The sequence below is a fragment of the Dermacentor andersoni genome, chromosome 2 (assembly GCF_023375885.2).
Source record: "Dermacentor andersoni chromosome 2, qqDerAnde1_hic_scaffold, whole genome shotgun sequence".
Classification (NCBI taxonomy): Eukaryota; Metazoa; Arthropoda; class Arachnida; order Ixodida; family Ixodidae; genus Dermacentor; species Dermacentor andersoni.
This window is the reverse complement of record NC_092815.1, coordinates 39,759,810-39,777,758: the sequence shown is the minus strand read 5'-3', so window position 1 is coordinate 39,777,758 and position 17,949 is coordinate 39,759,810. Positions and strand designations below refer to the sequence as shown.

Genomic DNA, 17,949 nt, shown 5'->3' with positions numbered 1-17,949 from the left:
GAGGATTTTGCGATCGCCTCTCAGGCACATTGAGCACAGCAAAAACGTGGTCGATTCTTCGTTCACTCACAGATCCCACCACAACAAAGGGAAAGACATTTCAACAGCTGCACATCCTAATGCACGAGTACAGAGACGATGTCTCGACACTCCTCAGAGAGCTACAGAAGCATTTCATACCCACAGGCCCGCCGCCGCAGTACCCTGACTATCCTTATGTTGGCGAGGCGAACGAATTGCTCGATGCAGACATCACATCTGACGAGGTGCGGGTGGTCCTACAAGACCTACGCCGCAACACGGCACCAGGAGCCGACCACATCCGATTCGCCACCCTTCGTAACCTCAGTGACGCGGATATTAATCACCTCACCCATATCTTCAATGATTGCTGGCGCAAGGGCATGCTTCCCCAAGCATGGCGACACGCCGACGTCACACTGATCCCCAAACCGGGCAAGCCTGTTAAGGTTGAAAACTTACGACCCATCTCCCTAACATACTGCATTGGTAAGCTCATGGAGCATGTACTCTAGCGGCGTCTGCAGCCCTTCCTCGAAGAAAAATCATTCTTTTCTAACTCACAATTCGGATATCGGGCTCATCTGTCTGCCAAAGATGTGCTTATACAATTGCGGGAGGAAGTCATAGGACCTCCGTCGTCCGCCCAAACGAGAGCACTCATCGCCTCAGACCTAAAAGGGGCATTCGATAATGTTGAACATGACCTCATCCTCCGCAATGTTGCACGTTCACACTGTGGAATTCGTATGTACAACTATATCCGCGCATTTCTTCGAGGGCGCGCACAGCCACCGTAGGAATGGGACCGCATCGATCCGGTACGATTCGCCTTGTAGGACGTGGAACACCCCAGGGCTCAGTTATTTCCCCTACTCTATTCAATATCGCGCTCGCAGGGCTCCCCCGGCTACTCGACCAGATCCCTGATGTCGCCCACGCTATTTATGCGGACGAAATTACTATCTGGTCGACACGGGGTTCCGACAGAGCCATCCAGGACCGACTGCAGCAAGCAGTCAATACAGTTTCCGAGTACGCGAGAAAATGCGGCTTAAGATGTGCTACGGAAAAGTCGGAGCTCATAATCATTCGCCCCCGGAGCCGTTCCTCTACTCCCCCTATCACTGTGCACGCACGTGGATGTCACACCGGTACCACAGGTTAATCGTGCTCGTATCCTCGGCCTACACGTCCAAGCGGATGGCAGGTCAAACTACACTGTTTCCTTTCTATCCAAACAGATTGAGCAAATTCTGGCCATGATCCGGAGGGTCTCCAACAGGCGCTCGGGCCTTCGAGAAGAGGACCTGCTGCGCTTGGTGGAGGCATGTGTGATCAGCCGCCTTACATACCATCTCCCATTTCAGCGGTTGACCCAAGCGCAACAACTTCGCATAGACGCAATAATTCGCAAAGCGACGAAGCTGGCCCGTGGCCTACCGAATTATACTTCCACACACCGTCTCCTTAACTTAGAGACACATAACACACTAGGCGAGCTGCTAGAGGCATATTGGGTCAGCCATCACCAGCGCCTCCTACTCACTCCTACTGGCCGCCATCTTCTCACACGGCTAGAATACTCTGTCCCACCCCTTGAGTCTGAAACCCGTCCAACGATCTTGTCGTCAGCGATACGCCGAGCACTAAGTATTCATCCATTGCCACGTAATATGCACCCCGAGCATGACAAAGGGCGGCGCAAAGCCCGTGTACGATACATTGGCCGCATGCTTGCAAACACCCCGGAAACACATACTTCATACACGGACACATCACGCACTCAAGAGGGCTATACCTCGGTAGTTTTGGATGGCACCGAATCCCTGAGAGACTCTGCTGCATGCAATGCGCGGAACAAATGCCGCTTACGGAGAAATTCTCGGTGTTGCTCTTGCAATTCGATACGCCATCCGTGTTCCTGAGGAAGTGTATATATTGACGGACTCGCAACAGGCATGCCGGGCGTTCCTATCAGGACATGGCATCCCGAGAGCGGCGCACCAAATTCTCAAACAGATCCCGCAAAATACACCAACCACATCTCCCCGCATCCACTTACTCTGGACCCCTGGTCATACCTCGCTGCCGGGTAACGAGCGCGCACATGCGGTTGCCCGAGAAATTTTCCTCCGGGCGACTCGGCGGGGTGAGGCGACTAGTTCAGAGTGGGGGGATCCCTTGCTCCATTACAAAGACATACTTCGATATATACACGCATTCGTCGCACCCACGCCGCACCACCGCCGTCCTTCTCGCGGGAGGAAGCAGTGGCATTACGCCAATTACAAACCGCAACTTTTCCTAATCTTGTCTCTCTCAATAAATTCTACCCACACTGTTATGCAGATCGTTGCCCTGGCTGTGGCAGCTCGCCCACAATCTTCCACGTCACGATTGAGTGCACTGCAAACCTCTTTCCTCCCTTGCCAACTCTCCTTTACCCCCTACGCAACAAAGAGCTGTGGGACGATGCCCTCCGCGACGGACCTCTCGAGGTCCTCCGAGCTGTGACACAACGGGCTCGAAACATCGCCGGAATCATCTTAGGGACCCTGGACTGAGGGTTCCTCCCACACTGCTCTCGCCATTCAAATATTATTAATAAAGCTGTTTTACTCTCTTCACCTTATTTCACCGGGCCGGCAGCCAGCGTGCGAGCGTAAACTCGACGCACACGTGGAAAGAAACTTCGCCGTAGCGCCTAGACGGCCCCTCTCTCTCGCACGCCTCTTACTCGCGCCTGCGCAGAAACGTCAAGCGCTGCAAGAAACGCCACGCCCCGCTGTACCTACTAGCACCATGTGCTAGCACGGCCGGACTCGACTCGCTCGCTCTTCCGAGCGCGAAAGGATTGAGAGAGTCGAGTCCGGCCGTGCTACTAGCTACCGGGTCCGTGTGGCTGCCGCTACTCCTGAGTATTGCCAGTATTGCCTCTCTAATAACCGAGCAGCAACGCTAAAATGTAGCATCCCTGCTTATTAATGCGCCGCTCACGCAGCTCACGTACGCAGGCGCAGCACACAGGAGCGAAGAGCGGCAAAATAACGTAACGTATTGGTAACAAGCATTAATAGAGATACTACAACACCGACGACGCGTAGAGTCAAGCAAAACGTCTGGACAAGTGCGAATACAGAAGCCCGCAATCATAAAAGACTGCTCCTTGGCAGTGTGGGACTCTGCTCGAGCTGGTTCAGTGGGACTGCGGTACACGCGCTAACAGTGACCGGCGCTAGCGAGGCTTTTTTCGTCTATTTTCATCACAACCGTAAGAACGGCCTACACAGCAATTGGTTGTTTCTGAGAAAGGGTAATCTTACCACTGCGACACGAGATGACATGGTTGCGACGTTTTGAAATCCTGCTTTGCAAAGCGACGGCAGAGGGGCGAAGTCGCAAAACCTAGCGGCAGCACGTATTTCGAGATGACCTCGCGCGAAGCAACGTGCGGTGCGTTTGCGCTTGACAAACGTGAGGATTTACGATGTAGCCGATGTAGCAGCAGCACCACGTAGCGCACTACTATTATGTTATAATACCACGGCCGGGAGTCACGAGATGTTACGTTGGGCAGGCAGGCGTCTCTCCTGGAGGGAGCCACATAACACGTTACAACTGGAGTCTGGCGGGTCTGATTGCAGCATAGCGTTGTTGCCACATTTAACTCTTTGGTTGTTGCCTGAAACAACGTCTCCTTTAAAAAAATGCCTGCATGCCGCCTGCGCCGAACACCTGCTGCCCTTACCTTTCTCCTTTTTCTCCTTTCCACTTGAGGTGGTAGCTGGCGATCTTTGCGGTGGTCGCTTGCAACACATGCGCGCATGCGCACATTACCGCTTGGCAGCGCGGCCGTGAGAGCGCGCCGTAGCAGACGACGCCTCTACGGCAGACGACGCCTTCCACACGTTTTCAACTGTTTTACGCAGACGAAAACAAAAGCGCGCAATGCTCAAGGTAAAAAGTCCCAAATAAAGTGATTTGAGTCTCTCATAAGTACTTAAACTCTCTTTAAATGAAGTTTAAATCCTTTATGAAAATTACGTTGGCAGATCTACTACCAGAAGAACTGCTTAACATGTATATCTGCCTGACTGCCACCGCTCGCTGCTTGCAAGTTGCAACTGCTTCGTTCTTTTCGCACTTCAGCACTAGTTTTATTTGTTCTGTGTGTTTTTGTAAAGCGCGATGCGCTATTGCTGCGTCCCACGCTGCGCCTCAAGCGAACGACGAAAGGAGCCCGGAGGATCCTTACATGAGCTACCATCCGACAGCGCTACGCCGGAGCGATGGATGACTGCAATAGCGCGAGAGGTTTCGATACCTAACACAACATCTGATTACACTGTTGTGTGCAGCCTGCACTTCAAACCATCTGATTTCCGAGACGACTGCAAGCGACGTCTACTGAAGCCAGGCGCAGTGTCCAGTGTGTTCAGTGCCCGGATGCCGCGCACGGAGAAATGCGGCGCTCCGGCGAAACCCGAGGATCGAGGAACCGGAAAACGCAAGCGCGAGCCTTCGCCAAGTGTGCCTTGCGTGTCAGTGTGGGGAGGTGAGCAAGACGAAGATGTGCATGGTCGCAGAAAACAAGGCAGCACCTTCAACTGAACAACCCGCCGAGCTGGCGACATCACCAAGGGCTGCTGGACAAACCAGCGGGCAATTCGCAGATGGTATAACAGCGCACTCGGCTTTGAACATGGCGCGATTGCACCGATCGGCGCATCGCATGAGCCTGCAGAAAATAGCGAACAGGTCACAAATGTTGCCACAGCTTTGAGGAACAAGAAACTAAAAACCAAAGCCAATGCTAAGCGGTCATTCGCCGCACAGACAGCGCCAACACCGTATTCATCTTTTTAGAGCGCAGCTCTTTGGCGTCCGTTCCTGGGTTTCGCGTCGTCGTCGGCGTTGTCGTCGGCCTCGTAACCAGCTCCGCCCCCCTTTCATCCCCCCAGCGCTAGCAGCGACCGACTGATACCGCTGGATGCCGCTGACGCCGCTAGAGAGTCAAGATAATCAAGATAACGTGACTGCATAGAACACCGTCGCCGCCATGCAGAAAGAGGAGGAAAGGGTCCCCCCCCCCCTGTTCTTGTGTGGCGGATAGGGGGCTCTTCAGTTGCCGACGCGCCGGTTATTTCACGTAGGCCCCGGCACGTCGACGAATACGTGACCACCTTCCCACGGCTAGACCTGGTTCTTAGCGCTGCGGAAGCGAGGGTATCATATTGTTTGTGTCGGCATCGGCGGCGTTGTCCCTGAAACCAACTCCGCAGCTGGGGTTGACTCACTATCGGCGTCAGCGGCATCAGTCAGTCGCTGCTATCTCTTCCCTCCTCCCTTTATCGTGTTGTCCGCTTGCTGCGCGCGCTTCTGCCCCCATCGTTTTCCGCTGGGTGTACACGCCGCCCCCCTCCCCCCTCTTCCTGCGAGTCTCCGGTTGTCAAAGCGCCGGCTCGAACTTAATTCCTTTCTTCGCTCCTCCTCCAATGCAACCCCTGTGCGGTGGCAATCAGAGAGCCAGATCGGTGGCGGCGGATCTGTATATGTGCACCGCCCGAGCCGAAATTGCCGCTGCCGTTCGCCCTGTGCGGTGGCAATCAGAGAGCCAGATCGGTGGCGGCGGATCTGTATATGTGCACCGCCCGAGCCGAAATTGCCGCTGCCGTTCGCCACTGCGAAATTATCTGCCAGTTCTTTCTGAGCCATGAGCGAGACGACCGATGGAAGTCCTCCGTCTGCTGCTGCTGCTGCTGCTGCTAAACGAGCTGCCAGAGCAGAGGCCCAGCGCCGTCGCCGTCAGAATCCAGAGGTGCGTGCCGCCGAAGCAGAAGAGAATCAGCATTGAGAATCAAGCATTGGTGTACCAAGTCGAACATATATCAGTCTATTTCTCCGAACACAAAGCTTCCTTCATGACTGTCAAGAACTGTTAGTGGAGTCTTTGTTAAAGGAATACGTGTGAAAAATAAAAAAAAAATTCTGTGATAGCGCATACATGTGTTGCTCGATTTCTTTGCCTCAATCTATCGAAAAGGTGAAACAGCTTATTTGCTGCGCTCAAATTTCGCATTAGGAAATAACGTAATCGTCGGTAATTTTTTCGTTAAGCGAAAGCGATGGCGACAAACAGAACGCGCTTTGAGAGCGAAAATTGATATACTAAGGAGAACAGTGGGCGCGTACAAGCAAGAGCTGCAGAAACTTAAGGAAAGCTGCTTAGTGAGTGCATTTTTAGGAGTTGCGGCCGATGCAGAAGACGGAAGTGCAAAAGCAGTGCTCCTTCGAGACCAAGTTAAGAATTACAAGAAGAAGAAACCGCGGTGGTCTGAAATCACCATCATACACTGTATCGTTGTTCGACACCTGTCAACAAAGACCTACGAGCACATCACATTTGAGGGGCTCCTCCGACTACCATGTCGAAGCACTCGACAGAAATATATTGGGACAGTCGCCGGAGAAGTCGGGTTTAACGACCTGGTACGTCGCCGCCTGGAAGCAGAACTTCAATATCTGCATACACCTCAGTCCAAGGAGTGCGGTCACGTGGTAGACGAGACGAGGATTCGGAAGAAGCTGATCTACAACAAGCAACGAGATGCATTTGTAGGTGATGTTAACATCGGCCCTGAACTCCAAGATATTGGTCCCAGGTAAGAAGACGAAGTCCTAGCCAACTCTTTTGTGCTTTTTACTGTGCGGTCTGCATGCGAGGTTTAAGATACCTTTAGGGTGTTTTTTACCAAAGGCTGCACGGGAGAACAGCTGGCAGTGGGCGTAACTAGGCTGATGATGATGATGATGACAACGGGGCGTGGCACTTCTGACGGAGCTCGACGTTTCTGCGCAGGCGCGAGTAAGAGCGGGCGCGAGAGAGAAAATCCGGGGGCTTTTGCTCCTTGAATATATGACTCAGCCTAGGCACTACGGAGGAGGTTTCTTGAGCGCGTTGTATTCGTTTGTCTCCTAGACATTACGGCATTGCAGAGTGCGGTCGAGTGGGTTTATACACTCCGCCGCTGGCTGCCCGCGCGGTGAGGCAGTGGGCGCGGACGCAGCTTGGTGATCGCTGTGTCTAAAGGGACAATGTTCTGACTGGTGTTGTCTAAGTCGCGCGCCGCTTTTTTCGTCGCGACGATAGATCGGATTTTTTACAAGCACTGCTCCAGGAGGGCACATGTAACCGGCAAACGGAGGCCTCAGGAGAGCACCTGAGGTTATATTAAAGCAGGCGGCGCAGGATCTCCGGGGCACCCAATTAAGCGGTAGCGGCGGGATCAAAGCAGGAAGCAGGGCGGCCCGTGGGTTGGGGCCGCAAAGGCCGAAGCGTGCCATGGGGTGTTCGCATAAAAAATTGGCTGTCCGCGATAGCGGCCACCCATACTCCCCTGGCACGCGCAGGCCTCTGCGAGCCCCAACCCACGGACCAGTCTGGCTTCTAGCTTTGATGTCCCCGTTGCCGCTTTGGTGTCCTGGAGACCGCCAATAATGCGAAATAATGGCACGTTGTTTTCATTAGTTAAAACATGATCAAATAAATATAATTGCGTCGAGTCGCCAACTTGCGATGCTAAGTTCAGCACTACCGCGCCCCGTGACTTCTGCCGGCACGCCTAGGGACAAGCGCATACAACGCCCGCCAAGAAACTCCTCCATAGTACCTAGGCAGAGTCGTATTTTCCACGAGCAAAGCTACCCACATTTTCTCTCTCGCACCCGCTCTTACTTGCGCATGCGCGCAAACGTCCGTCGTCTCCGCAAGTGCCGCACCCCGCTGTACCTACAAGCTGTTGGAAATACGTTGCCCGGTGCGCACCGTGACGCTCCAATGCGCCGTTTCATCGAATTATTAGAGAATTTTAGAGCGTCCGGTCTTCCGGCAAGCGCGGGCGGTTTACCGGTTTAGCGGTGGCGTAAACGTGGGCGGCCAGATTGGTGGCGCCAGCTGGAGGCGCAAAGCTCAACCAGGCAAACACAAGGCTAATTATTATATTCTGCTTAGCTGCTGGTGTAAATTTTCGACAGCGGCGTAATCGTGTTCACCATTACACCGCTGCCAAAAATTTGAACCAGCAACGAAGCAGGATATAGTGGGTTACTGCAGCTTTATCTCTGTGTTTGTCTGGTTGAACTCTACGCCACCAGGTGGCTGAACCGCTTTAGAAGGACCCTTTCCTGTAAAGGCCAAAGTCTACAGGAGAACTTCTACGAACGAGCAATTCGCAAAAGAGATGGACAAGAGTCTGCAATTCCAGGAGGCGGGACGGCCTCCTCCTTGCAGCAGACTTTCTGTGCCGGTCACGTGACGTTGACGGAAGCAAGAGCCCTGCTCCTTGCAGCAGGCTTTCTGTGCCGGTCACGTGACGTGGACGGAAGCAAGAGCCCTCCTCCTTGCAGCAGGCTTTCTGTGCCGGTCACGCGACGTCGACGGAAGCAAGATCCCTCCCACGATTGTAGAGAGCCTATTTAAGGGGGGGGGGCATGGCTTTGAAAATCAACTTCCACATTTCTTCATGCATTTTGATGAAAATTGGCACAAATGTTTAGAATGTCTCCCTGATGCTTCTATAAAAGTTTCAAAGTGAGACCTTGAGAACATTTTATTAAATTTGATTCAGCAGAATGTTTCAACCTCGAACTTTGTGAAGAGCCTAGGGAACTTAAAAAACGTGATAGAAGGTTTGTTAAGTACTGACTGCATAGCTAAATGCACGCTGAAGGTAGTGAAATTCTTGCTTTTTTTTTCAACACACATTTTTTCGAGTGTCATTTTTTATGTTACCTTCGTATCAAGCACGCTTTCGGGGTGAACGAATAGCCACATCATAAATTTATAAAACGTCAAGGCCTAAAAGCAAGAATGTCACGACCTGCACTGTAGCCCAAGGAACAAGGAAAAAAAACAGAGTCAGAATAGGCCAAACGGTAACAAAGAAATCAGCTGCGCAAACTGAGCAGAAAGGCAAAAACACAGTTGTGAGAAAAAGGCCTTCAAAGTTTTGCCTTGCCTCCACTCTTCTAAAATGCACCAGGATTGTATTCCTTGGTGTCCTTAGCACAGCGGGGCTTCTTGAGCATGTGGCCTTTTATCTGATGTTGTTTCGATGCCTTTTTTTTTCGTAGAGCATCCTTTTCTGCAGCTCTTTGAAGGGAATGCTTTCCTGGCTTCAAGCCAGGTGAGGCACAAAACTGTCTGTATGCACGAAGCGTTCCGGCGTTGTACTTGCAGACTGCCTCATTGACAGCTGTCTCTGCCGCGATCAATGAAGCATTTTGCTATATTGGTGGAATTGACCAAATGACAGAGTGGAGACTCTCGGCTGCATTCTGAGTCTTCTTGCCTTGGCAACGGCTGAGTAGCTGAGGATCCGAGAGGCGTTGATACACAGGCAGCAACGCAACTGAAACATGTGTTGCCAATTTGTACTTGTGTTCTGGCGGAGCTTTACCTTCAGCTTCTGGAGCCCGGTGTCTGCACCAGCTCAGGGGTCCTGGAGGGCAGAGCTCACGATGAGGGTCTTTATCTGTTGAAGTGATATGATAGAAGTTTGCCATTATGGCCCTTTGCATATCATCTACTTCAGTATTGTTACGTATGGCCATGCCCTAATAATTGGTGAGCTTTTTGATTAAGTCTTGGGTCAGGCCACCCTTCCCTCCAATTGGTTTACTTCTGGTTTTTGAGACAAGTGTTCGCAGGGCTATACCCATGCATCCTCTTTTTCACTTGATTGATACAGTCCTCTTTGGTGAATGTAATGAAACCATAAGCCTTGTCTTCACAAAGGGCCTGTAAAGTATGTCTATCCCCATCACAAACAGTAGATGTGTAGCGGAGGTCATTCCTTTCCCGTGACCTTCCGAAGAAGATCAACGCTGCCTCAACCTCCATTCGGCTTAAGTTTGTATCGGTGTTCTTTTGGCACACGTGATTCACTTTCCATTCACTGTAGCCTTCATTGTTTTCTTTCGGCCCAAGCGTGCATCCATGGCATCTGTTCGAGAGCACAATGCAGTCAAGCACCAGGCCAGTGTTAAATTCAATTATTATGGCCACACCAATATGAACCCGCCGTGGTTGCTCAATGGCTATGGTGTTAGGCTGCTGAGCACAAGGTCGCGGGATCGAATCCCGGCCACGGCGGCCGCATTTCGATGGGGGCGAAATGCGAAAACACTCGTGTACTTAGATGTACGTGCACGTTAAAGAACCCCAGGTGGTCGAAATTTCCGGAGTCCTCCACTACGGCGTGCCTCATAATCAGAAAATGGTTTTGGCACGTAAAACCCCATAATTAAATTTAATTATTAACACCAATATGGGATGCATGACCACGTGTCATCCATGTCCCGTCGTAGACTACCGTTACATTTTTTTTGAATGCCAGGTCCATTTCGCTGTAAACTTTCCGCACGGCTGCCACAACATCAGAAAAGAGACTTGCCGCAGCCATCTCACCAGCAGGCCTGAATTTTGATTTCAGATGTCTTTGGAATGTCTTGTGGTGCAAGCTTCTGTGTTCATTACTTCATTACTAAACGTTCATTACTGACCAAAAGTCAGTCAGTGCAATTGCCCCTCTGCCGGTGGTTTTAATTGCTTGCATTGCACGCATATTCACGTCAAAAGCCTTACCACCCTCTACTCGCGGTGATGACCATTCACTTGCAACAATGCCGCAGGCATTGCAGGTCAGTAGCATTCGTGCAGGCAATCCATGCCTTGTTCCCAAATGAAGTCAGTCCCGGCTGAGAGCATTCTTGGCACAACGCCTTCTTGTACAAAGCATTCAATGCTGTGACCTGCACCACCAAAAACTCATCCGCCAGCTCCACATCGGCACAACTTCCTTTCTCACCTGTGAGCTTCATTTTTCTCTCGGTCGCCGAAACAGAACTTAGTGATGCTTGCACTGTCTCGGCTCGCCCACGAGAAGCTTCTATCGATATGTAGTGCAGTTCCAAGTGAGCCTGAATTGTACTGCGAAATCTCGACTGCGTTTCATCCACGCGCGAGGTACTTGGTCGCGGGTCCGAGTCGTCGGCGCCCCAGGTGCTTGGTCGCGGATCCGAGACGTCGGCGCCCGAGGTGCTAGGTCGCGGGTCTGAGTCGTCGGCACGCGAGGTGCGTCGTCGCGGGTCCGAGACGTCGGCGCGCGAGGTGCTTGGTTGCGGGTCCGAGGCATCCATACATTGAGGGAACTGCTGCTGTGTGTCCACGATGTCCGCGCCGCACTGAACACCAGCAGAATCGGCACTGGAAGCAGTTGACGACGCTTTACTTTTGGGCATCGGATACTTGTGCTTACGGCTGCCAAGTTGATGCGAAGTTTTGTATTTCTTTTTGCGCCGTCGCCGATCCATGACCACAGCCGAGATCCAACGCGAAACTACGCCACAGAGCTTCAGAGGTGCTACCGAAACTATGGAGAGGCTCGTGATACGGGCGATGGAGAACGTAGCTGCGGGAAGAGCAGACGACGCGCGGCACTTCGCCCGCCGTTACTAGGGGCAACCGCTCCGGAGACCAACGGGGCCGCGCGCCGCTGTCACGTGGCGCGCGCCGCCAATCAGGAACCTCCGCTAGACCTCGAAACTTTTGCTTTTTCTGCGTTTGTTTTCGCTCAGAGGAGGCTGGGAGGCGGCAGATTTGAAGTTGACGAAATGCTCTTTCTGTTGCGACCAAGATGGCGGCGCTCGGTTGCGCCGTTACGGAGACATCGTGACTTGAAAAACACCGTCTTTTTGCGATTTCCGCAAAACTTCTCGTCGCCGTGGCTGATACAACAATTTTTTAAAGCACTTCTAAGCGATTTTCAGGGAAGATATTTTGGAATCAGGTAGAGAATGAGTTATAAAAACTTGGGCGCCATGGTCTACCGGATGCCTGCAGCCCGCCGACAACGCCACGCTACCCAATAAGTAACGTCGGTCGAGCTTCGATAGGCAGGCGCCGCTAGAACTCGTCAGCAGTACGATACGCTACCTTGGAATAAGCAACATGCCCCAGGCCGCCCCAGTGCGCGCTGGTGCGATCTGCCGAATTCGCCATTGATTGGGCGCCGTAGTTTGATGGTTAAGTCAGTATGTGTCACTACCCTCGATGCGTTCGGGCAGCGCGTCGTATTTGCCCGATGTTGAGCAGGGCTGAACTGACACTTAACACCAATAAAGCGTGCCGTTTCTGTGTCCTGCTTTGAATATATAGGTTTGTTCAATTCAGAAAAGGTGCATGGCACCACATACGAAAAGCTGCAGGTGGTGCCAGTTAGGGTGTGCCGGGCTGCACCCACTCACGGCAAGGTTCAAGGGTGCACTGCACCGCGGCGGCACCTTGCGTTGCACCCCACTGAATCGAGCATGGGGGTGCAAGGTTCACCGCTGCACCGAGGGAAATCGAGGGTCTAGGTGCGGTGCACCGTTAATAGGTGCAGAAGGTACAGAGAAACTTCGCTGAATCAAATAAACCTCACTGTTTTCAATAAATTATGTTGTGATCGGTAAGGTCACGATTCCAATGGCGCTCACATATATGCAAGTAGTTTGTTTTACAATGTTCAAACTTGTATTCTGTATCTGCATTACACCGATCACAAATTTGCGCTGATATCATTCTGTATTTTAATTATAACTAATGCTGGATATAACAAATGCAGTTTTTGCTATGGGTGCCACTTGATGGCGTCTAATTGTGCTGTCTGTATTACCACAGCCGTTTAGGTTGTAATATGTGACTTTCGCCATTTCTCACAGCATCGAAATTTACATGTTGCAGACATTTGCGGCTACTAAATTTTGTGAACTTTTCCAGAATTGAGTGTCCTGTTCAGCTATCAGCATTGTGACTTACTGAATGACTGATTTGGCAACTGATGTAGAGGACCTGAAACAAAATTTGTTTTGTGAAAAAGTTAAAGAGAAAGAATTTGCATGTTGTTACAACGGTACTACAGAAAGGATTAAAAGCAAAACATAAACATGACTACACAATCTGACGGCATCATTGATGATGCTGTTTCAAATTTCTTGGCCTACTGAAGATACGGTGCATGCTTTCTGACATATGTAGATATTGCCCATACCGCTTTTTGAATAGAGAACTATGACAGAAACTAGGAGTAGTTAACCATTCCAATGTTTGCCTGCCTTAAGGTCATGCAAATTTACAAGGCCATGAAACAGAAACGTCTTATATTATAGGTAATTATGCCTAAATGTGTCAAACTACAGCACAACACATGTCACAACGTAGATTGATCTACAACATTTTGTTGTTTTCTTCATCTGATCTGAATATAAAAAAAAGAACTGCTGACTGCTTCTTAAACTAATGAGAGCAGTGATAAACATTGATAAATATTAGTATAAAATAGAAAATGCTACATTTAAACTTCATAATGGTAAATGCTTTTCACCAAGAATGCTATAAGGCCAGTGACTATTTTTGTATGTGTGTGTGTTGGCTGATCCTATATGCCCACCAAGACATAGGAGAAAGACAAGATTTATTTATTTACCCTTAGGGCCAGGAACGTAGCTGGACCTTATTGCATTGGACAGACACATGGCATGCAATAATGTGCAAAAATGTATAAAGCATATAGAATACAAACAAAATACATCGAACATAACTAGTGTCAATACCAAAATAAAGGTTAACCAAGTATTCAACTCTTCATCAACCATAGGAAAGCAAGTGTTCATGATGAGGCCATCTTGTAAGCAGAGGTATTACGTAAGTGTCCACCTAGTTTATATGTCCATTTCATCAGCTGCTGAAGTTCTGATTGGCAGGGCTGGGGCACATGCCAGATGGCGACAGGCACCCCCAGCCAATTAGCACTTCAGCAGCAGATAAAATGGAGATGTATACTAGGTGGACACTTACACTATACCCTCCTCCCCCAATATTCAGGAACCTTTAAAGGAACCTGTCAGGCCTCAAAACTATCTGATCATAACCTTAAAGATACAATGCCTAGTTCTTGCAAAAACTGGCATTTGTCAAATCAGAAGTGTGCTTTCCTCGAATATGTTCGTTTCACAAGTGTGAAATCACGCAATCTGTTTTAATGGAAACACATCCTTTAGGAAACCCGTGATAAAGGACAGTAAAGACAACTTGAATATGAGACTACCTGCACAAGTCGCAATACGCATCAGTTTAGTAATTTGTCAATTACTTTAGGCACTGAGTTGCAGTTGTTTGTGATAGAGGAAGATGTTCGCCACTTTCGTCACTGTACACATGTAGGTAACAACTGCCAGTATCATTTAAAGACCGACTGCAATAAAATTTTAATTGTGTAAAAAGCATAGTGTTAATAGAGAGCAGCTTCCATGCAAGACTTTGTTCGAAATACAAATGGATACATCGAGGAAAGCTTGAAAATGTAGACACTTTTTATACTGAAACTGAAAAACATGCCCCCTTTACCGTTTCTTGGAAGTGACACATGACCTATAGAATACAGCCCTCGGCATGACCTCCGAGATTAGGCGCCGCCCACACCTGCCCGTGTCATGCTGAAACATTTTGGAGGCTATGTGCAGAAAGTTACACCATATCTGCTAACCACCAAGTGCGTAAGTTGTCTGCCAAGGGGCTATTTAAAGGCTACTTATAGTACTTATAATACTTATAGTAATTAGTCAATTTAGACAATCACCAACCCTGCAGTTTTGCCATGGTTGCTTCAGCTGTATGTACTACTAATCTATAACTAATTTAGCCAAAGTAAAATATCGTTGCAGTCGGCCTTTACCTTTTTTCGCCTGGTCGTTGACTTACAACTGTGTCATGCATGGTGGCAAGGTATTATGAGGTCTCTATAAAGTGAACTAGATGCTTTTTATTGTTGACTGTAGCTTTAATGCATTTCTTTGCCTTCGCATATTAAGATGAGAGCTTCACACAAGTCGAAATACATTGAAATACAGGCAGAAAGCGGACATAACCAGTAGCAGGTGAGGCAAAGGCAGATGTTTGCTGTAATCAAAATAAAAACATATCAAAATTTAAAAAAGAAATTGAAGGACTAGTCCCAGTACCAGATATCCTTTCCTAGAATCTGCCACACTGACACACCTGTGTGTATGGTGGCCCCTTTCTACGCACCTAAACATGCCCACTGTTGGAGGGATGCCAGGATCCTGCTGGGTCTGCTGAAACAAGTGCACGGCAGTCTGATAGAAACACTAACCTTAGCCTGCATACACTGGCAACCAAATGTTGCGATAGAAAATAATGGAATTAGAGCTCGTTTTAAGGATGTATTCCCTGGGACACAACAGTCATGCCAATCATCTGGAAGAGCTTTCCGCGTGCAGGCACTTCTTGCAAGTATGTTTACGAACATAGAGAAATAAAGAAGCATGCCGTCAGAAGTGCATCATTGCCAGCAGACCTCACCAGTTGTTTGCAAAAGGCCCTTTCATGTTTCTATAGAAGAGATCACAAAATTAGGGCTAGCATGAGACAGCACTTGAACTATGCCTATGAAATATTCATCAGATTTAACCACTCAGTTTCATATAATAATCCCATGTGAAGCTAGGTTTCTGGAACAGACTAGTACAGGTTATGGAAAAAAAGTTGCAGATTAAAATTGCAATTACTTTCTAAAATATATACCTGATTATAGTGACCAATTATTGCCCCACAAAGGTAATCGATGAATTACTAAAAAGTAATCAATTACTTTTATCCAAGCTTTTTTGACAATGCATATATACAGTAAATTGAACAAGCATGCCTGGCTCATTGAGTGCATTCTCTGCAGCCCTCACGTATTGTTCATCTTCACTAACAAATGCTTTTCAAAATTTTTAGCAGTCACCATCCCTCATTTTCACTGATGGGTGGCTTGTTCGCTCTGAGCCCGACACGAGACAGCTTTGCGGCTGTTGTGTATTGAAGACATTGCGTATAAGGCACTTTACACTGCAAGAATGTTGGGAACTCCCCCCATGAGGACAATATATAGATCAGTGACATTGAAAGGGTTAAAGGGACAACATGTGTTCCGGGAAAAACATTTTTGTTATTTACTCTAGCCACCTGAAATTTTCAGCAAGCATGCAATTTTGTGTGCTGATTACAAGTACACAAGTAAATTTTTTTTAAGTCAATCCTGTAAAAGGTTAGAAAATTTGGCATCTTAATGTTCGTATTCATATTTTAGACAAAGTTATAAAATTCTGAAGTTGCAACATTGTAGGCATGAGTTTTTGTTGGTGACTTCTACAATATTTAAGAATGTTGCCATATCCTAAAACACTTTATCCTTGTGGTTCTTCACTCTAAGGCTCTCTAGAATTCATGCACAAAAAAAAAGAATTTATGAAGTAGCAGAGAGACAGTGCCACTCCCAAAATTGGCAGCTCACAAAAAAATACAGTGCGAAAATATCATGTTGAGCTATAAAACCACGGGTATCTTTCTTCTGAAGCAGCAATGAAAGATCGTTTTTGATAGGTAAGCAAGCGGAAAAGATGCTTTTTTCAAATGGGACCAAGTTTGCCTGGCCCTGATAAAAGGTTGTGGAATGGCAAACGGCAAAACATGGGTCATTTTTAGTGCTTTTAGAGATGAAACTGAACCCTTTAAAAAAAGAAGAGAAGAAGAAGAATAAAAGAAAACTGCAGGCTTCAGAGACACCTTCGGCAGTCTTTTATCAACCGCATGTTAAATGCATATGAATGATATGTGTCTCAGTATTGCTTGTCTTTCCAGTAGGCAATGGTAACGACTATGAAAAAATCATTATTTTTATGATTCACCATGTTTTTTAGGGTTAGAAACATTGCCACTTGCATGTAGAGGTCACAAATATATATATATAATTCACTCACTAACCGAAATGTGTTGTGGGGTCCCATGCATGCTCTTGGGGCAAAGGAACAACACAGTAGCGCAAACAATTACAAGGGCCACAGGCGCCGACTACGGAGGGGCTCCGGGGCTTGAGACCGCCGCCTCCCCCCCCCCCGGCAGGGCCCAAGCCTACCCTCTACCTTTATAAAGGGTAATTACCACAGTTCTGTTACCTACATCATTTGAGATTTCTTTTGAGTTGCCTCCTGCTTCTCACTCACAATTTTATTGTGGCTAAAAGCTTACAGCATCATGCATTGTTGGAGCGGACATGCACGGCTCCTAATTCATACTTTCGCTTTATTTCTGTAAATCCTGGTAATATGAGGACAAGCGCATTAGAAGCACCAGTGGCAGCTACCTCATCCATATTTTATCCCTTCAACTTTTTTCTTTTTAATTTCTATGGGAACACCCCGCACAAACCCTGTATATTGAAATATTTACACAGGACAAAGTTGTTATACTTTTTTAAATAGGAGAAAGTAGCCAACCAATTCATCTAATTGCATGGATATATCCTATGCCTAGAGAACGAATATGTTGCTGTATGTTCACCTCACTCCAAAAAGCTTTGTGTGCTCTTTAGACCTTGAAAAAAAAAAAAAAAACCTGCTGGCTTCAAGGACCCCTTCAGCTGGGTCTTTTATCAGCCATGCGTGAAATTCACGTGAATGATGTGTGTGTCAACATTGCTTCTCTTTCCAGTAGACAATGCTAATGACTCATGAAGAAAAAAACGCTTAATAATTCACAGCATTTATTAGGAATGCAAACATCGCCACTTGCACGCAGAGGTCACAAAGATACATAATTCACTCAATAACCGAAATGAGGCCAAGCTGGATTCACTCGAAACCAGAGTGAATAGCAGTCATGTACAGCAGCGCTCATACTCGGACTCACATTTAAAAAAAGAGGGGCTGCAGTTCCGACGAAAAGGCGAAGCAGTATTATTGATATCAAAGTATAAGAGAATTAAGAAAAGGAAAATTATTACCGTATACTTAAATCCGTGCGCGGGTCGCGCCTCCAACTTG

The 17,949-nt window shown here is 48.4% G+C and overlaps 1 protein-coding gene and 1 pseudogene across 1 annotated transcript in view; both read right to left on the bottom strand.

The window, feature by feature from the left end:
- LOC126542431 (carbonyl reductase [NADPH] 1-like) overlaps positions 1-3,572 on the bottom strand; it is a 30,119-nt gene extending 26,547 nt beyond the window's left edge. Inside the window, exon 1 of the mRNA XM_050189496.3 lies at positions 3,348-3,572. Within this exon, the coding sequence (XP_050045453.1) occupies positions 3,348-3,368 (21 nt within the window). The 5' untranslated portion in view covers positions 3,369-3,572. The remainder of the gene's footprint in view (positions 1-3,347) is intronic.
- A 5,479-nt stretch (positions 3,573-9,051) lies between these two features.
- LOC140215821 (uncharacterized) lies at positions 9,052-11,397 on the bottom strand (annotated as a pseudogene).
- Between the last annotated feature and the right edge of the window lie 6,552 nt (positions 11,398-17,949).